The 21,171-nt window shown below is 46.4% G+C and overlaps 1 protein-coding gene across 1 annotated transcript in view; it reads left to right on the top strand.

Moving 5' to 3' along the window:
- Positions 1–21,171, top strand: part of PSD3 (pleckstrin and Sec7 domain containing 3) — a 162,769-nt gene that overhangs the window by 99,144 nt on the left and 42,454 nt on the right. Inside the window, exon 10 of the mRNA XM_014519479.2 lies at positions 20,931–20,974. Coding sequence (XP_014374965.2) covers positions 20,931–20,974 — 44 coding nt within the window. The remainder of the gene's footprint in view (positions 1–20,930; positions 20,975–21,171) is intronic.

The raw sequence follows: 21,171 nt of genomic DNA, 5'->3' as shown, positions 1-21,171 counted from the left end.
TTGCTTGTCCCTTCAGACCTCAGGGCCCGTGTAGGAGTCTCAGCTCTCTTGGCCTTGGCTTCTTTTATCTATCTGGGTTCTCTTGCCTTAACCCTATTGTCTGGGACCTTGGCTTCTGGGCCCAGCCCTCTAGACTGCCAGCGGCTTTGGCAGGGCCCATGCCCTTGTGCCTTTTTCATCACTAATATCCTTGCCCCTTAGTGCAGTTCAGTTAGGTGGGCCTCTTTGGGGATCCTATCTGTGCTTTCTTCTTTACCCCTTTTGTAGCTATGCCCAGTCTTCCAGGTTTAACTATAACATAAAGGCAGGTTATTGCCTTAATCACTCTGGGTAAATGTCAGAACCATCCTGCCCTGAGTTCTCATCCCTCTACTGGAGGTGTCCCGGCTCCTGCAAGGCTCCTTGGGTGGCTGCTGTAGTGACTGCTTTTTCCCTCTGGAGAGGTCTGCTCCCAGCCAATGCAGTCCTGCCTCCAAGTTGTCCCTCCTTATCTATCTCCTGGTTGCCACCTTATCTGAGTTAGGTGAGTCACAGGTTCCTGCAAGTGTTTTCCCTTAGGGCTGATGATCCCCTCTGTCTTCCCCACTGCTGCTTAGGTCTTCAGCTCTTTCCTGCCTGTAGCAGTCCAGTCAGCGGTGTTTCCCCCTTTTTAGTAACAGGACCTCTGGCTCCCTGTTACAGTACATCTATAGCAGGGGTAGGCGACCCCTGGCACAGGTGCCAGAGCATGGCATGCAAAGGCATTTTGCTTGGCCTTGGGGCAGATGGTGGGGAAGGGGCTGGGGCTGTGCTGCCACAACAAAAATTATAGCTCCCCTGCTATCCAACCCTGACATGCCAACATCTTACAAATCGAGGTTGTAAGTGTTTTTGGTACTCTGTCCAAAAATGTTGCTGACCTCTAATCTATAGCAAGGAGTGCTGTAAGGGATTCCAGGGGTGTAGGTTGTAGCTGTGTTGGTCTAAGAACATAGGCAGACAAGGTTCCTTGCGTGAATCTGATACCTTTTATTAGACCAACCCAAATAGTTGGAAAATAGTTATTAAGCAAGCTTTCGGGTTCAAAAACCCTTCGTCAGGCTAAGGAAGTTTCAGCAGTTGGTGTGTGCTCTTCCTGGATGGAATGAAAAGTAAAGAAGCCAGCCCTGATGATGGGTTTTTGAAGGGTTTTTGAAGGGTTGGTTTCTGAATTGTTTGAGTAGGCTCTGTTGGCAATGCCTAGATTTTTAGTATATGAGGATTTATTTTCTTTTTCCAATGCTGTGTTGAGTTCTCTTGAGTTGCAGTTGGTAGCTTTTGATTTGATGATAATTTTGGTGTTAGATAATGTGGCAGTACTTTTTAAAGCATAAGTCACACTGAGTAAGTATATGTAGGGGATATTAGAATATAGTCATCAAGCTAATGGAATTATTCTTCTGCAGATTATGCCCTTGTCAGTGGGTGCATTTACATGTTCAGTTAATGGAAAACAATAACTCTGGAGTTCCTAATTGCTCCTGAGTTTATTGTTCCTGGGCACATCATTTGAACCTGCACCCAGGACTGCAATATGGTGAGCTGGGACAGAGCAGTCCCAGCTGGAAGGGGGCACTGGGGTCAGCCTACTAGCCCAGATCTGCTCCCTCCCTGCTGAGTGCTGAACATGCTGTGAAGGGGCTGGCTGGGGCACTAGGGTGCTCCAGTGTGGGGCTAGCCAGCAGGCAGTCCACGCACTGAAGCACCTTTGTGCCCCAGCCAGCTGGTGCAGCGTCTACATGTGCTCTGCTGTGGAGTAAAAAACTCCACAGCAGGATAATACTCATATTTACAAGGCCACATGTGTAGATGCGAGTTGTTTACTGCAGAACAAATTAGTCTACTCCACAGTAAATGTCTTGCGTAGATGTGTCCAGTATAAATCAAAATCAGTTTGGTCTGCAGTATGATGTTCCTGTGGGATGGGGAACAGGGTTAGTTGGTTTGTGGCTCCAACAGCTTTTCAAGGGAGTAATTTTGCATGTGAAATACTCTTTCATGCCAAAGAAGTTTGTTTTTGTGATGGTGGCAGATAATTGTGTGTTCCCCTCCCTGCTTACCTTCCTCTAAATGCCATTGCACTTCTTTATAATAGCAACTTGTTTTGGTTTAAGGAGTAGTGGCTCCCAGAAGATGGAAGTGCCTGAAGTCTGATTCTTTTCTTGCACCAGTGTTATGCTATGACTTCAAGAGATTTATTTACTGATGTAAATTGTTGGGTGTATGCAATATCAGAATTGGCTCCAGGGTCTCCTGTACCTTCCTAATTGGATTCAGGTGCATACTCGGTATACATATACCCTTCATTTTAACCCAAAATGAAACAGTGGGTCTGATTGTTCTGCATAGAGCTCAGGGGGAATAGAGTGGGGGTTGTCCTTGACTTTTCTGGGAGCAGGATCAGACTGGGTGTTCTGTAACCATTTGCTATAATGTGCTGCAGTTGGGTGAGGATTGGTGGATGTCATGAAGAGAGGGAGAGAGAGAATGTCAGAAAACTATATGGATATCCATCATGCATGAAACCTGCTGTCATCTTTGTGTGGGCCTTTACCTGGTTGCTTGTGCTTGCAGCAGACAAAGTAGTTGTTTTCGAGAAGCAGTGTTTGCTGCGTATGTGGTCGACAGCCAGAGACATTAAGATTTAATTTAGGTCATCAACCTCCAACTGGTCAGCAGACCTTAGAAATCGTTCTCTTAATATCTCTATAATATCATCTCCCCAACGACAGTTGATTGCTGATTACTTTTTGGGGGCTGTAGTTAAAACACTCATTAAATATGCTTGTTCACCCAACAGAATCCACTGCCGTGCTTAGATTAAAAAAAACCTCAAAATACAAAACAGCTCTTGAAGGGAAATCTTTCTCTGGGGGATACGTGCATTTACTTAAAATTGTTGGTGTTTCCCTGAGTTGTAATCAGCAGTCTGCAAAAACACATCATAGGCTTCCATTTCAAGCAAAACTCCAGTTAATCTGGCCTGTTCAAAGTGCGCACACAGATACTGGCTGAGTTTTTTTTCTGTGGTGTTTGCTATTTGTTTGATGGCGGTGCCTGGGACCACCAACCAGGGCCCATCCCTGCTACTTGTTCCACAGGGAAAACCCCACAGGTTGATGGGAGAGGAGGGTGGTCCAGCAGAATGAACAAGTGATTGTACAATAAGCCCAGGTTTCTCAGCTCAGTCTGCCTAGGTTTGTTGAAGGCACTGTGGCAGAGGCAAGCTCTAAGCGAGGGGTTAAAAGCATAGGAAGGTAGGGGCTGTGTGGACTCTTCACTTTGGTGAGAATGACTAGACTTAAGTGCCTTCTGATTTTGGGTGCAAGCTACATATCCTAAAGTCTGATTTTCAGAGCTGGTGATTTATAGCTTTCAGAAATAGGTTCACTTCCTTATATTATCATGTCTGTCAAGTTGTGTTGTTCTCCATGACAGAAGTCAGCATATTTAGGCCCCACCTGCTTTGTATTAATCTCATTGTCCCAAAAACCCCATCTGTCTGAGCTGGCAGCACCCTGACTTTCACTAACATAGAAACAATTCAGATCCTTTGGGCAGCTCAATTGACTTTGCTGGAGCTGTGCTGATTTATACCAGCTGAAGAGTTTGGTTCCTTTGACTTGCACTTCCTTGAAATATCTCTTAATGACCTGAATATAGGTGTCTGGAGTGGCTCTAGGGGCAGATTTTGGCTTCTTGCTGCAGCACAAGGTCATCTGTGATGGACACTCCTTCAGGTTTTCCCTCATTCCAGCAACTCAAATTTTCTCCTTCAGGAGTACCCTTCTAATTTCCTTAATTCGCACCTGTATTTACATTTACAACCCTTCCACCCCTTCCTCCCTTCCCCCCCAAAAACCCACTTCGGATGCAGCTATATTTGCAGATGCAAATCAAAATTGTAGGATGCTGCTCATTTTTAAGGGTGCAGTGTTGGTTGCCCAGAGGGAAAAGTGCACTGGGAAAATCTATCTAGCTGTTCATTCAAGATGAAAAAATGATATTTCTTTTGCAGCAGAAGGGCAGGGAAAGCGATAAAATAGCTGAATTCCCTGAATTTAGGGTATTGAAAAGCATCATCTTGAGACCATGTCGAACACTTTTTGAGTGTGAGCCAAAAAATAAAATGTTTTCTATGTCCCATTGCATAAAAAATGTGTTCAGCGGTTACTGATGCTGTTTCTGGCTTCCCCATTATGAACAAGCCAAGCATGACCTGGTGAGTTAAGGACCCAGCTCTATCCACAGACTTGTTCGTGCAGAGCCATGTACCCCTATCAAAGGCTGACAGAATCAGGGCTTACAGTAGGTATCATTGATGGTATTCTGCTGCAATTTAATCTGGCTGGTGCTTGATAATGAAATTGCTTTTTCTGATGCACAGGGTCTGCTTTTTATTTGGGGAATATAATTATAGTGACTTTGGTTTGAGGGTGTTTGGGAGGTGGCCTTGTAAATCTGAGTGCAAAAATAGCCTGCTGAGCAGGGGGCAGTTAGGCTAGTGAATTATTTGTGGCCATTTATGTGGTGCATGCCAGGACCTGCTGCTCTGTTTGTCTGGAGCTGTTTTCTTGCATGGAAAATTTCCTCCAAGGAAACATTTCTTTTCTAAAAGCCGTTCTACTACTGCAAAGAATCTCTTATGGGTAAGTCATGTGTAAATGGTTTCTGGAGGTGGCTTAGATAACTTGTGGTTGGTAGTGGATTGCAAAGTGTTACCTCAAAGGCCTCCCCTGTACACTAGTAGATAAGGGTACTGGATTTGGAGTGCGATGAGAAGTGTGGGGAGGCCTGTGTGCTCTGTGGCTGATTCTCATAGAGATCTGTTGATATTCTGCATGATTTATTGTGGGAGTCTAAGAATTTCTCTTTTAGAAAGGGGAAAAAACTCTTCTGATTTTCATGGAGGGTACAACTTGGTTCCTCCTCGAAGTAGTTTTTATCTAGGCATTCAGGACCCTCTCTATCCATCTCACTGAGGGATCCCAGCTGGCTTGCAGAGGACTGGATTCAGTGACCCAGCCCTGCATCCTTTAGATCAACATCTGCATCAGTGGGAACTGTGGGGAATCATGCTAGAGAGAAGACAGGCATTTTGGGGCGGGGGGCGGCTAGTTTTGTTTGTCTAACACTACACCAGCTGAGCTTCCCTCCCTACCTGCTCTTTAATGTCTCAGGATTTCCTGCTCTCTTCTCTCCTCTTCCAGTGCCTCATTCTCCATTCCCTATGTGTTCAAACTCCACAGGAAGTACCGCAGAATTTGAGAGTGCTGTAGGAAGTTCTGTGGACTGCATCATCTCTGGAGGCATGAACGCCGAGTCTGGAGATGTTTGTAGTGAATCCTGAGAGCTGCAGGAGCGGGGGGGGGGTGGAGGGGGTTCTGCTGTAAGGGCAAGTACAATTGTGGAAGGAAAGGTTGGGGAAAGGAGGAGCCCTCCCCCACACCCTCCAGTAGCTTCCAGGCATGAAAGACCCTGTCCTGGCAGGATTCCTATAGGACACTGAAGTTTCAATGACCTTGGGTGAAGCAGGGATAAAGAAGAAGGAGAACAAGCCTTCAGGGCCCAAAGAGCCTGCTGCTGCTCCGTCGGGCAGCAGGGGCATGGGTATTCCAGAGAAAAGCTGCATACTCATCCCACCCTGAATGGAGGGGTGTGCAGATGACAGTGCAGAGGCAGATAGAAAACATGGGGCCTCCCAGAAAGGGAGGTGGAGTTAGGATCCCTCATACGAGTGAAGCAACGAGAGGCATTTCAGGTTGCTGTAGCACGCCACTTTCAGCCTGCCCGTAGGGGAACTGACAGCCCCTAGTGCTGTGGAAGGGGCAAGGGTCTTGGTGGTTGGGAGGACTCCCAGAACAGTCCTGTGATAGGTGTAGTGCAAGCCTTCCTTGGGCACATCTGTGCCAAAGCCAGGAGCACCACTGGCTGTCAGTCCTGCTCCACAAGAGCCAGCCCCCTAAAATAATGTGGTGCGGGCACCTTAGAGCAGTCTTGAGTGTACTCCCCAGCTTGGCTCTCAGACTGTGCCCCATGCATGTGTCTTGGTGCACACCCAGGGCCACTCTAAGATGGCTGCACTGCCTTGTTCCCTGGCTTTGGTGCACACCAAGTGGGGGTGCGCTTCTTATCGACCTTCTGGGGACAGCATGGAGGCAATAGAGACCTACCCTACAACAGCTGGCAGCTCCTCCCTAGGGTGCCTTATGCCAGCTGGTCAGAACTGAAGCACCTCACCAGCACAGAGCCAGGGTGGTGGGAGGGTGTGACAGGGAGCCTGTTCATCCAGGCCTTTTCCACTTGAGGATTTCTTCTTCCCTGGGGGAGTCCAAGGCAGTGATGTGTTTTCCTGCCTTTGAAACATGTAACCCCCAAAGTGCTTGTTCACAGCAGCTGCACGTCCTGTTCGTACATCACAGCCAGGTGAGGGGCCATGGCGTGAGGCAGGGTTCTGCCAACGTGGGCAGTGCTGCTGGCACGCAGTGGTGTCCTCACCCATTGGGATCAGGGGTCACTGAGCTTTCCCTCCCGTTCCCCTCTGTTTACAACTCGGTTATTCCTCCTGGGTCCAGGCCTGCACTTCCCCTCCTCAGTCACATTCCTCACTTGTGCGAACTGTCTACCTGCTTCATCCTGTGCCATCAGCTGCCACTACCTCTGTGCCAGGCATAGTAGAGATCTCTCTCATCTGAACTAGTTGCTATAGTGACATACAATCTGCTGTGTTCTGGGTCTCCAGGAGCCAGAAACAACGGTGCTTGTGCAACATTTAGGTAAACATCTCTCCCCATATAGAAGTCCCCCTCCCCACTTCACCCCTGAAGGCTGAAAATCACCCCTGCGCCCAGCCCATGCATCACTGCAGCCTACGGTGTAGGGCTCCGTTCGGGTAGGATTGAAACAATACCTCTGCCTTGCATGAGCTCTGCCGGTTGCCCTCCGATTGCCTGCTGGAATGGATCTGCCGGGAGAAGAAGGTGCAGTTTGAAGGGATACAGTCCCAATTAGCAGATGCTCCTGGGAAGCTGCTTCCTCTCTCTTGTTTAACTGCCTGCTCTCTGCAAGGACAATTAGGTCCTCTCTTTCTTTCCAACCTCTGCCACCTATTCACTAGATGACCTTGAGCCTGTTGCTTATTTCCCTTCCACTTCAAACTTCATCTCTCTTCAAGGGGGGACAGCAGTGTTTAACCCTTCTTTGGAGAGATGTGTGGTGTCTCCCTCAGATGTACTGTAGTACTTTGTCATTCATTTAAGGGCAGCCGGTGGCTGGAGACTGCCTCTGTATTGCTAGCGTGCTTTCCAGAGCCCCGCCATTGGTTTTTATTTCTCTTCAGCATTCTGGAATCCATCAGCATTTTTCACTTGTAACGGCCAGTGCCTGGCAGGTTCCTTAAGGCTTTTATTTGTGGTGTCTTTATTTCATTGCAGACATTAATGAGCTTGGCATGACATCACAGGAATAAAGTGCTGCTCTATGAATTGGAAATGAATTGCTTGCTTGGTCCACTGCCATTTGCGCTGGTATCTGAATCTCTCTCTCCCCCTCCCTCCCTCCCTCCTCGTGTTTGTGCCCATGTTGGTGTGTGTCTGGGGCGGGGGAGTGGAGCAGGGGTGGGGTTTCTGTCTTTTTTTTTTCTTTCTCCCCCTTACGGCCAGTGACGTGAGCAATGCCTGGAACAATCAGGCTGGCTCAAAACAGTGTAGTTGAAGATGCTGGGAAAAACAGCCTGGTGCATTTTAAACCAACACTGATTGCTTGTGCCTAAGCTCCACGGACAGAGTTCTTCCTGATTTCTCTGCAGGGGGCTGGGAACTACTCCTAGCTTTCCTTCCCCCCTCACAAACACACACACACTTTTGGAAATGATTGGAGTTAATAGTGTTCAGAGCACCAGCAAGGTCCGGGTGAGAGCTACAGGTTCAGTGAAATACTCTCGAGAAGACTCTCTCTGGCGACAGTCCCACCGGTCAAAGTCTATGAAAATCTCCAACTCCTCTGAGTTTTCTGCTAAAGAAAGCAAGGTAAAATAACAAATCCACAATGTTTCTAGCTGTGTTTCTATGACTAGGGATCGGGATAGGATTAAGCCTTGTGATGTTTGAAATGAAAGGCAATTGATAGGGCTCTGGATTATCCCTGCAATTGTTGAATTGCTGCAAGGTTAGTAAGGATCTGCTAGCTGGGGAAGGTGAGCAGGGATGGTGGTGTGTAGAGTAGTAGATTTGACAGGGATGCCCAGGCACATAGCTTGGTGCAACAGTAAACACTGCAAAGTTAGTACGTGGAATGCTGATCAGAGCTGTGCTCCTGAGAAAACTGCCGATGTACGCATGTAAATTCTTTCTCAGATATTTTATGTAGAAAATGATTTTTTAAAATGCATTCTTTCTTCCCCTCGCTGCATGGCTGTGCTTTTGTCTGTGTGGGTGTTAGATAAAAATATCCCCTCACTTGTACTGCGTGATTAAATATTGCCATACAATATTGATTGGGAAGGCATCGTCGCGCGTTAGTAGGAATGTATAATTGCTGTTTGCTTAATGTGGATGTAGCCCCTGGGTCTAACTGGCTGCTATGGGAGGTGAGCTTACTGGGTCTTATAGTAGCCTAGCACAGTTGCTCCTGTCTGTAGGCAAATACACACGTATTCTATGCAGCAGTGCCTCCTTCCTCATTCCACTACTCTCTGTGTATCCTATTACAAGAGACACTGCTAACCTTTCCACTAAGAGCTGGGTACTCCACACCTTCCCAAAGGTACTTGGCATCTTGCAGAATCAGGATTCCTGTGTGAGCAAGGTGTTCTGAGCAACAACCTGTTTCTCCCCCCACTGCAAACAGATTAAAACACAGTTTAATGCCCAGGAATCAGGAGGTAGAGAGGCTGTCTACTAGGGAGCATTGAAATGAGATGAGGCTGAAAAGGTTCTGAAGAACACACAACGGCACCTGACTATGTTCAGCATGTGCGTGCACCCATGTATGCATGTGTGCAGCTATGCACCCTCCCTCTGTAGTCCCCATTCCTTTATTCTAGAGACCTCCCTGTCCGGTGTCTTTTGCTTCAAATCCCAGGCTTCTCCCTGGATAAGTCCCATTTGGGCAGGCTCCTTTAAAGGAGTGCCATGATAAAGCCATCCCTACCCTGCACAGTTATGCTCTGCTTGGCGCATTTCATTTGCCCAGTTCTTGAAGTCCTTGTGAGGTGACCAGCTTCATGCAGTTAGCCACGGGGTGCTGCAAACTTTGCCAGATGCCTTTCCTTGCTTAAGACAGTCCAAGCAAACCAAGCTTTGAAAGATACATTCATTTAATAATATTACATGGCCAAGCTTGTTTCAAGAGAAATAAGATGATAAGGCTCATTGGGCCATTACTAGTCCAGCTCTGAAATGAAGACTACACCTTGCAAACACATTCATCTATGAATTATTCTACTGAATTTGGCAGGTCTTTTTATATGACTAAAGTGCTGGACTGGGAATCGGGAGACCTGGGTTCCCTTTTCAGCTCTGCCAGTGAGTTGCTGTTTGACCTCAAGCAACTCACTTCAGCCATCTGTGCCTCAGTTTACCTCAGAAGGCAGGGTAGATTTGCAAACTTAAAGACTAACTAAATCACAGATGTATAGCATAAGCTTTCATGAGCCTGAGCTCATGTCATCAGATGCCGCGAAAGGACTTCGGCTAACACAGTTAGCTATCTCTCTGTTTCCCTCACTCTTTCTTGGTCTTCCCTCATCTATTCTATTGTAAGCTCTGCAGGGCAGGGGCACTGTCATAGTTTCATAGTTGTTAGGGGCTGGAAAGGACCTTACAGATCATCAAGTCCAGACTCCCCACTCCTGCTATGTTTGTGTAGTACCCGGCACAGGGGGCAGGGTGTTGGATCTCAGTTGGGGCTTGTAGATGCAATACTCCCATTTCTGGTTCAGTAATCTGGGAAATGAGTGGGTCATTTTTTTTTTTTAAATTTCTGGTTTTTGTTTTTTTGTTTTTTAAGAGTGAACCATCAGTTCTTTGCAGCCCTTACCATTTATTGCTATGTTATCCCTAGAGGGCCCTGTAGTGGGCAAAAGGCTTTGCAGACACACATCTGTTTATAAGATCTTCCAGACCAAACAGACTCTAAATTCAGGCAAAGAGGAGTCGTGCCCAAAAATGATTTTTCAGTACAGTCCCTTTTTCTGTCCTTTGCATTTCTATCCCCCCCCCCCAGCTTTTTTTTAGCTGCAGGCATTTTGCCTTTTGTCAGGAGAGGCAGTGCAACTGAGCAGACACTGTATCACTTGGACTGGAATCCAGACTTGTTTCTGGCTCTGCTAGTGACTTTCTGTGTGGCCTCAGGCAAGTTGCTTTTCCTTGCTGTGCTTCTGTTCCCTTCTTCCCCTTTGTTTGGCTTGCGTGTTGACTCTAAGACAGTAGGGACTGTCTCTCACTGTGCACCTGATTGATATGCACACCAAAGCCCTTCTCCCCAGCTCTGGCAGTTGTCGGTGTTGAGAGGCTTGAACATTAATATTAAGGGAATGGCTGGGAGGGTGTGAGGAGGCTGATGACCTCCTTAGGGTAACTGGGAATCAAATAGTGGGTATATATATAATGCCAACACAAGGAGCCCTACTCTTGACTGAAATCTAGGCCCTGTTCTTTGAGAAATTCACTGTGTTCTTCAGCCTGAGGTTATTTGCCCTTCTTTGTACATTCCCTTTCTCTCAGAGACCTATTTGAATCAGTCACATCATACATAATGGGATTAAAAAACCAAGAGCCTGTCACAGGACTGCAGTAGAGGACTCGGGCTCTGAGGGTGTCTCTTCCCCACTGGGGCAGTGGCGTCTGCAGCACCAGCTTCTTCTTGTGCCAGAAACAAGCCCCTTCTGGGATACTTTGCACTTATGTGCCCATCTCAGGATCTTAGTGTGCTTTGCTCAGGTGGGTGGCATGAGCCTCTCACTCTGTGGTTAAAATACATGAGGTGCAGAGAGACTGTGTAACCTGCCCCATATCACATACTGATTCAGGGGTTGGGTTGGGAGCAGGACCCAGCTGGTCCAGTTGCCACATATCTACTTTAAAAACACCACACGTGCACACACCCCTTAGGCTGAGCATTAGCTAATACAGTATTGATGTGACTAGCTGCATCTGCAAGTGTGTAATCTCAGGCCGGTGTAGATGGTCCATAGGGTTAATGCATCTTTATCACCTCTGGGGGTGGCATTCAAAAATGGGTCAGATATATAATAACTGGAAGCTCCAGAAGGTTCCCGGGATCCGGCATGCCTGGCGTTCTCTTCTCCAGACAGACATGGGTGTGTTTTGCCGTTCAAGAATGAACTGCAAAGCACTTAAACCTGTCCTGCCTGCAAATGCACATGGGCCAATTAAAGGCACAAAATAGTTTTTTGAAATATGCTCTGCAGGTGCTCCCATAGTTTGAAGCACGTCTGTCTTTCTGTGTTGCCTCCAGCCAACCAGCTTCATCCCGAGTAATGCGGTAAGGCCCCTTTTAACCATAAGTTGATTAAACGTTCAAGCAAGTGCAGAACAGATCTCTCCGGCCAAGCCAATGCATCAGGATTACAGAGTAAAGGTGCTCTGCGCAGCAGCCTTGCTCAGCTCTGAGGAGCCCAGCTAGTTTTCTAGTTACGTTTTCTGGTGAAGATACGGATGACACAGGCTTTCTTTGACGGATGTAATTTTTTTTTATTTTTTAAAGGGGAGGCCCGTCAGAAATGGTCTGCCTAGTTGGTGACACATTCAAAATTACCTCAGTAAAATAATTCCCCCCTTGGGATCCTTCCCCGCTCCCCTTCAATTACACCCCCCTCAAAAAAATCCTCATCAACCCCATATTTTTTCTCTCCACCCACACCAAAAAACATTCATCGGTTCCATATGCTGTTGAATGGCTGTGTGCTGTTTTATGAATAATGTATGCCGGGCTGTTGTAAGAATGTTTGTTATGGGAATTGATGGAATTTGCAGTTGTGAGACATAATGGCAGACATGTCACCCTGAATACGATGGCAGGCATGCCATGCGGTGGACTTTCCCAGGATACCGGTGCCCTTTGGAAAAGGGAGACGTGATTTTAGGAGCATTGAAAGGCTGGGCACTTGGAATATTCCAAGACCTTGCAGTAAGTTTATAAATCATTCCAGGTGTGTATGTAGGGATGGGTAGCAGGGCAGAGTTGGGGGATGGGGTGGTGAAATGACAGGACCTAAATCATTTTTGGAGGGAACAGATTAATATAAATCCATAGGCAAGTAAACAAGACTGGAGAAGCCACAGCCCTGGAGAGCGGGAGGAGAGGGTAACTGCTGGTGGTTGGAGGTGGCTTCCAGACGATGAGCAGTGAATGCAGTCCAATATAGAGGAGGGGTCCTTCTTGCTGCATCCAAAATTGACAGGAAGCCGTGATACAGAAACACATGTTGGGACAAAGAACTGACAGACATGGGCAATATATCTGCTAGGACCTCTTCTAGAGAATGGGTGATACCTGGCAAACTTAAGGATGTCCTTGGGCTGCGTGCAGTTGTGCTTCTCTGATCTGCTTTTGTCCTAAGTGGTGCTGTGCTCTGGGAGGGGTACTAGGTCTCTGGTTAGATGTTATGATTGCAAGGACGAAGCAGGCACAAAGATGCCAAACAGAACGTGGGGCTGTTGGGGTAAGAGCCTGAAGGGTGAGATACAGGTTCCTTTATGACAAAGGTGGAGAACTTGAGACTAAGTGGAGTACCCTTGAAGGTACCTTTAAAGGGGAAGAGGAACCAGTTTACCCTGAAACTACATGTACACCCACTCTCTCCCCCAAAATCAATCATTCATCCTTTCATCCCCCAGCACCTCTCATCCCATCATGATTCTCCCTTTCTCTAGCTAACATCTTTTTTGCAGCAGCAGTGGAGACATTCTGTGATCTCGCGGGGAGGGGGTGGGGGGTGGTTGGGTTGGGTTGGTTTGGGTTGTGCGTGTTGAGTGAATTGTTGGGGAGTAAGTCCCCTTCAGTTCTCCATGAGGATGGCATGTCCACTAGCTTCCTCATGTTTTTCCTGTCTGGTGTTGGCCTGAGGATGAGGACTGTGTTTACCCAGGCTACTCAGGAGCGCAGGTTTTCTTGTATCAGTGACTGCCAGTTACAAGCACTGGCTGGGTGAGTGCTGGCAGAGGACTCTTTTGCCATGTAGCAGTTGTGTCATAGCCCTATCCTTATCTTTTTCCTTCTTCTGCACTTTTGGAGCATCTGGCAGAGACTAGGGGGGCTCTTTGGAGCATCTTTTATAGGCTCCTGGCAGTGGTGAGCGAGGGGAATGTCAGAGAGGTTCCCCTTGCATTCTAGTCCTTAACTGCTGCAGTCATGGTAAAAGCAAGGTGTCAGCAGAGAGGCTGGAGTATGTTAACCAGTAAAGTCAGCTTTTATGGCTTATGAAATTCTTTCAGCAGTTCAGCCTGTTACAAGCAGTTTTGAGTCAGCATTACCATGCCCCGGTGAACATTGGGTGGGAGAATCAGGAAGCGAATCCTGAGGGGCACATCCCAAGCTGAACTGCTTCATTTGATACAATTAGTACAATGCCCTTAGGTCCATTACACTTCCTCCAACCTACTGCTGCAGAACGAGTGCCAGCTGTGTATTCCTTTCAGCCTTCACACTCCCTTCCCTTTAGCCAACATTAACAAGAGAGCATTTATCAGCTTAGTTCTGGATCTAAGGAAGGCCAGGAGTCACCTTCAACAGATTTAGGGGCTGGCTTATTCAGGAAGGGCTAGCACAGGGCCTTGCCTTCAGCCCATCAGGACGCCAGACCCTGCTGACCAGTGTACTTTGCCTTGGAATGCCTTGCCCAACTTGATGTTCTTACTAGCTAATGATCTACCTCTTGCAAATAACCAGCTGGGGTAATGGGTTATGTGTATCTTCTTCCCTTCTCCATTCACACAGGTGTGCAACTCCATTTTGGTTGCTGTGACTGTCTTGTAACCTTATCAGAGGTTTGCAGATGCTGTAGACTTTGTTTTGAGCCTGTGGTTGAAATGACTCTGGTGACTCAATGACATTTACACATAGGCAGGTTTTTTGGGGTAGAGGGACAAAGGCAATTTAGCTATCCAGTGGGTGTTAACTTATTTCTTTAGAATGGTCAGGAGTTTCATAGCGGTATGCTTTAGTTGATTTAATACATATGTAGTTTGCTTATCGTGTGCATATATATGCTTGTTTGCACTATGTGTGTCCATATACATATATATCTATACACATATATATTATACATATTTATTATATCTATTACATAGATGGAAATAGTATGCATTGTATATAAATGCATATTTTAAAAAATATATACAGTATGTCTCCCATCCATATATGTATACATTGCACATACGCGCACTGAGTGAGGGATGGGAGAATTTTCAGCATCCCTTCCTGTTTTTAATTTTAATTCTGTTTTTTATTTCAGTAAGAGCAAAATTATGTGAGTGCCATGGGATTTTGGAAATGCATAGAATCGCTCAGTTTCACCTCCCCATTACCTTTAATGAGAGTTGTCAAAACCACCCTTTCCAAAGCCTTCAAGCCTACATTTCACCCACTGACTCATCAACTACGGAAGGGGGACAGAAGGAATTAATTGGGCAGTTAGAGCAGAATTTAGGTTTTTGATTTAAAAAAAAAAAAAGAATCTTTTCTTGCTAAGTTAGTAACCCTAAAGAAACATACACTACTACATTTCTGAGTCTGCAGAGAGTCTGTGATAGGGTATCAGCAGCTGATCAGAGCTTTGGCACGCAGCAACACAATTAAATTACTTAGGAAGTTTTTTTAGTTTTAGGATGCTTACTACTGTTATATTCTGATCTATATTGCTGTTAATTATTTGTGTGTGAATTTCTCTTCTGAGTAGTAGGAGAGATGGGCATTGAAGGAAAGAGGACCCAGAGGTTAAAGACTGGAGAAGGGTAAGGCACAGGAGGTTGGGTGGAGGCAGGCTGTAGGAAAATAAATTTCCTCCCCATAATAGCCCCGAGGCCTTGTAAGATGAAGAAGAGAGACAGTTCTCTCTTCCTTCCAAATGCTAGAGCAGGGTGGAGCTTGAGAATGAGATTTTTGGTAGCTACACTAGTGCTGGAGTTCCCCATCTGGCTCTAGTCCTTTGGCCTAGCTGGTGTATGGTAAATTTGCCCAGCCCTGCCTTTTCTGCCATCTTTACTGACAGCAGATGACAAGCTTTAATTTTATCAGTTGAACTCTGACATGACAGAACAGCAGTGCTTTTTGTTTTAAAATGCCAGAGTTATTTCTTTTCAGAAAGTAAGAAAGGTGATGGAAATCACCCACATGGTTAGCAAAATTCTAGTGCAAGCAGCATCACTCTTGTAATCACTGCCCAGTTATGACCTGATGTAGGGAAGCTCTTAAGTGCATGTATTAGTCTTATTAATCTAATTCTACACTTAAGTAGTGTCCTGAATCAGGTCCTGAGGCAATAGCCATAAAATAGCAGAGCAGGCCCTTAGGCAGCGTGTGTTGATCTGCTACTTGCTTCAAAATATGAGGATGAGATTTTTTCTAGATAATGAGGAATCCCACAGGACACATGGCCTAAGTCAGTGGGACACTTAAGCAACTGAAGGAGTGTGAAGCAGCTGAAACATGTCAGCAAACCCAGCCTAGAGAGCATAGGGCTAGTAGGAAAGATACCCTTCACTTCTGCACCATGCCCCAAGATGGGCAAATACAGAGGTTACCCTTAAAAAGAAATGATCAGTCACTTTAGATATTCCTAACTGTTTCTTTGGTATATTCGAACTGTTCCCTCCAGCAAGGACAGTGAATACTGCATCTAAAACACTATGTATGGCAGCTTTAGGACCATTTTAATGAGGAGTCTTGTGACTAATGTAGAATCCAGGACCATGTCTAGCTATATAGATTTTTTTTTTCTTTGTAACGCCCTTGTGAGGGTAGGGATGAGCTCTTTTTCCACACTTCACAGGTGGGGAACAATAGCACGGAAAGGTGGCACAGGAAGCATGTGGTAGATCAAGGATTTGAAACCACATAGCTTATAGCTTAGGCTATTGTTCTGAGTACGGAACAATCCTTCCCTTCTGGAGTAACAGCTCTGGCAGTGAGCTGAAGAAAGGCAATAGGTTTGAATTAGTGTTCTTTTGATAAATAACAAAAACTGTGAGGAGAGTGTGTATGGACATCTCAGGAGCTCTTCTTCCTCCTCATGCATATGTTTGGGTTGATGATATTTGATAACATTTTTAAATCAGGAGCAGGTAAACTTGCTCATTAATAAAAGCTGTTAAGGGCAGAGACTTAGTACCCTGGAGTAGAATCTACTCCAAGCCCCAACTTCTGGCAAAAAGGTTTGTGAGGTGGTTACTACTGCAGCTCTATTTCTCTTTTGCCTATTTTGTAGGAAGTCCTGTCGGTCTGACTCTAGTGGTACACCAATACATCGGTCCGATATCAGATCGGCACTGATATAAAGAAAATTGATTGTATTGGAAATCGGCCTGATGTGGCCGATAATTTGGCTGATAAGTGCCCCGTGCATGTGCGCAGCTGCAGCGAGGAGCACAGCCTGGCAGCATGGAGAGCTGCTTGCAGCTGGTAAGTTTGTTGTGGAAGGAGAGAGGGCAGGGAAAGGGTGAGGGGGTGCAGATCAACACCCCCCATGGTAAGGGAGGGAATGGGGCAGGGGCCGGGGCAGGTGCTGCCTAGCTGGGGCAGGGCGGGGTGTGGGACAGAGCTGTGGCTTGTCTGAGGGGGTGGGGGGATGGCTCCCACCGCTGCATGCACCCTGGGAGGGCATGGCAGAAGGAGGGTGTGTGCCCCAGATCTGTGCGAGGGGGCGGTGTGGGCTGCAGTTGCAGGCTGGGGCCAGAGGTGTGCTGGGCTCTTCCTGGCACATGCGGGGTGGGGAGGATTGGGCCAGGGCTGCACTCAGGGTGGGTGGTGGCAGTGCTGGGAGTGGGAGCTGCAGCAAAATTTGGGGTGGCTGCAGCCTCCCCTGTAGCCCCCGTCCAAACGCTGCTGCTGCCTGCCCCGAGCGCAGCCTTGCCCAGCCCCCTCCAGGAGGAGCCCGGTGCAGCCCCGACCCCAACCTGCAGCTGCAGCCCACCCTGCCCTGCCCCACGCAGATCTGTGAGGCACACCCCCCCTCCCCCATTCCCTCCCAGGTTTGCTCAGAGGTGGGGGCCACCCCCCACCCTGCACCCCTGGACAAGCCATGGCTCTGTCCTGTGCCTTGGCCTGTCCTGGCTGATCAATGCCTGCCTCAGCCCCACTCCCTCCCTCACTGCAGGGGCCTTGATCTGCCCCCGTGCCCCTTCCCTCCCTTCTCCCCTTCCACCACAACAGACTTACCAGCTGCGAGCAGCTGTATTGGAAATCGAATTGGTATTGGCTGATAATGCCTCCTTAAAATCGGCTATTGGTATCAGCCCCCAAAATCCCTGTTGGTGCACCTGTGTCTGAGTCTACTTAGTGCAGGTGTGATCCTGGAAGATATTTAGCAATAAGCCTGTAACAAGCAGCACTGAAAAAGTGCAAATAGCTATTTTCAGGTTTTTAGCATGGCCAAATCTATCTGGGTTTTTGAAAGTGAGAACAAAAGGCACCTCCCTCATGCTGGGCCATTTTCTTACCAAGTTTCAAAATTTCATGTCAAACTGTAAAGATGGAAGAGGTACATACCTACAGGCTTGGCACTGCTACGCTTGCTAGCACCACAACCAAAAGGAACTTGGGGGCCTTGATTGACCACGAGATGAATATGAGCCACCAATGTGATGCTGTGGCTGGCAAAGCAAACCAAACTCTGGCGTGCATTCACTGATGCATCTCAAGCAAAACCAGGGAAGTCATCCTCCTGCTTTACTCAGCCCTGGTGAGACCACAGCTGGAGTACTGCATTCAGTACTGGGCCCCCCCCACTTCAGGAGGGATGTGGCGAAGTTTGAGAGAGTCCAGAGGAGAGCCAATCATATGATTCAAGGCCTGGAGGGGAGGTCATACGAGGAGAGGCTGAGGGACATGAGACTCTTTAGTTTGGAAAAGTGAAGGCTCAGGGGAGGCTTGGTGGCAGCCTACAATTATATAAGAGGGGTACATCAGGACCTGGGAGAACAACTGTTCACCAGAGCTCCCGAAGGGATAACAAGGTCTAACGGCCATAAACTCCAGGAAGGCCGATTTAGGCTAGACATAAGAAAAAAGTTCTTTATGGTACGTGTGTCCAGGGTCTGGAACAAACTCCCCCCAGAGGTGGTGCAAGCACCTACTCTGGACTCTTTAAAAAAAACGTGGACGTATTTCTTGCTGGGGTCACTTGATCCCTGCTGTCTTCCTGCCTATGGCGGAGAGGGGGAGGGCTGGACTCGATGATCTCACGAGGTTCCTTCCAGCCCCAAATGTCTATGAAATGTCTATGAAATCTATGAAAGAGCTCTTCAAAAATAAATGCCCTGGGAGAAAAATATTACCCTTGGTAAAGCTGTCTATTTCCCCCCCTTCACTCTTGGAAGTAATTTACTGTTTTAATTAAACCTTTAAAAAAAAGAAAAATAAAATTGGGCCAGAGGGCAAACATCGGAACTTAGTCTGAACTGCTGTAGCCTAGCAAAATTAAAAGAAACTGGGAAGAAAAGGTCAGAATGGAAAATATCAGGCCACTTAAAGAATATGAAAGAAGGTCCCTTTCTACCAGGTCCTGCTAAAAATACAACTTATTGAGTTATGGACTAGTCCTACCTAGTACACAAGCAGATCAACACGAATCTTGTCTTCCTCTCTTCTTGTTGATTAAACTCACTTGTGATTCCTCATCTTAAAATGAGGCAAACTGCATGGCCAGTTATTCTCCTTCACTGACTTCTGTCTAAGTGTTTATTTGTCCTTAGTTTGTGAAGTCCTTGGAGCAGAGAACACCTTCCCTAAAAGTATGGAAAGCTCGAGACAGATGAATGGTAATAGATTGTAAACCCCCCCAGAGCAGGAAATGAATCGCCCTTCGTCTGTAGCAGCACAGTGGAGATTCTGACATCTTCTGGGACCTCTGGAAGCTGGCTTCACACAAACATGGTGCTTCTGTGGGTGCTACCATTGACTACTTTAAAATAATAACAGCAGTTTTTTTATCTTGTTTGGGATTTAAAATAAAGATACCATGGTACCATGTTACTCTCCTGGCCTAGCATGCATTTCCCACATGAGTCAGAGGCAGGAGACCCCATGCTCTGGCATTTATCCTACCAATGGCCATCATCAAGCTATCGGTGTTCCATGCATCCTAGTTTCACCTCTTTCAGGAGGAACAAGTATAATGTTAACTACATAGTCAGCATATGTGAAGTTTATTTTAGGGCAGAGTTAAGGCTGTTGGTGCTAGCCAGTTAGACTTGTTCTATTTATAAGTGCATTTCAGTTATTTATACAACTTTATCTGGTGATTTTTGTGCATGTGCCTTTATTTTGGTAACCAAGGGTATCTGGGGTGGGAGGTGGGGGAGGGGGTGGCATTTTAGTTAGAACAGCTCCTGGAGAGCCGCTCCAATTAAAATGCTGCAGCGTCACATGTATTCAGCATCCCCTGTTTCAAAATGGTGGCGTGGGTGCTTTAACTATAGCTCATTCAACGAGCTTTAGTTAATGCGCCCCCACTGCCATTTTGAAACACGGGACGCTGAATACACATGACGGTCAGGCTTGCTGGAGAGTTCTAATTAGAATGCTCCAGATGACTCAGTTAATCGAGCCTGCTCTGACATGTTCTAATTAAAATGTGATGGAGCACATATATAGGCACCCTGTGGGTACAACAGTGCGTCCTATTTTGAGATGCACTTCCTCTGGACACCACAATTTAGGGAGAAGAATGAGTTTGACTGAAATGAATCCCTTCAGTAATTATCTGGAGGAGGAAGTATGTATTCATATATGTAAAGATCCCGAACATGGGTTATAGGCAGTATTAAAACCTGGTCTTTCCCATAACTAATAACATAAGTTCCAGAAACATGTTCAAGCAATAACTCCATTAGCTGTTAGCAGTAGCTGGTTCTTGTTCACTCTTGGGAGCAGCCACTTGAGGAACACAACATCAGGCATGCTTAGCCAGTGTATTTCCCATGCTCACACTCAGAGGAAACACACCTCCCATCTCTGATATACATGGGAGATTCCATCCTGTAGAGGCCTCCATTTTATAAGGACCAGTTACCACACACTGAGCACTTAGAAAATGTGAACTCTTCAGTGCCAAAGTCACTGGCCTCTGCCACTTAAATTAAGAGCAGCTCTGTTAGTGAACAGCTGTAGTAGATTGTTATCTTAAATGTGTTGGGTATTTCCAATTTATTTAACATGCCTTTCACATAGAGGCTGAACATCTTTATAAATGCCTTTGTGCACATAAGATGGAAGGGTTTATATATATTTGGGATTTGGTGATTTTGGTGTGTGTCACCAATGAACTATTCTGTTAGTTTTTTAGATTAATACCAGAGGTAGTATTCTGACCCATCAGATTTATTTGGAAAACTCCTATTGTCTCAATGGAGCCATGATTTTACCTGAGGTGCAGACTGTTCCCTGCCATTCAGAAGCTTGTGGGATAATGCAAACCAAAAATATTTAGACTAAAAATGTAGCTGATCTTTCCACCCCTATAGAAAACTATTGAAATCTCAGACCCTATCTTTTGATATGTTGTTTCCACCTTGAGCAATATTATGCTTCCTACTCGGGTACAAATGTTGTCACATGTGGATAGTGTACCTTCTTGATCAGAAGCAGTTGATACTTGGCCATTTTTCACTGGCATCTTAAAACTTATGGCAGAGTCAAAATAATAATTCCGTCTTGTCTCTTTCTCTTTGCAGGCTCTCTACAATTCAATCAAGAATGAGAAGCTTGAGTGGGCAGTGTAAGTGTTCTGTGTAGAATTCATGACTTTAAAAATAGTACCTTTTGTGGTAATCCATTTAGTACTCGTGTCGCACTGTGTGTGGTTTGTGGATTCTGTACAAAACCCCCCCCTGATTGGCAGAGTCTTAGCTCAGGGGACATAGAACACTGGTTTCACTCTTCCATTTATGAATAGCAATGTTAAACCTTCTCCTC

This window comes from Alligator sinensis, unplaced genomic scaffold (genome assembly GCF_000455745.1).
Source record: "Alligator sinensis unplaced genomic scaffold, ASM45574v1 scaffold560_1, whole genome shotgun sequence".
NCBI lineage: Eukaryota > Metazoa > Chordata > Crocodylia > Alligatoridae > Alligator > Alligator sinensis.
Note: the sequence above shows the minus strand (reverse complement) of the source record. Positions and strands in the feature narration are given on the sequence as shown.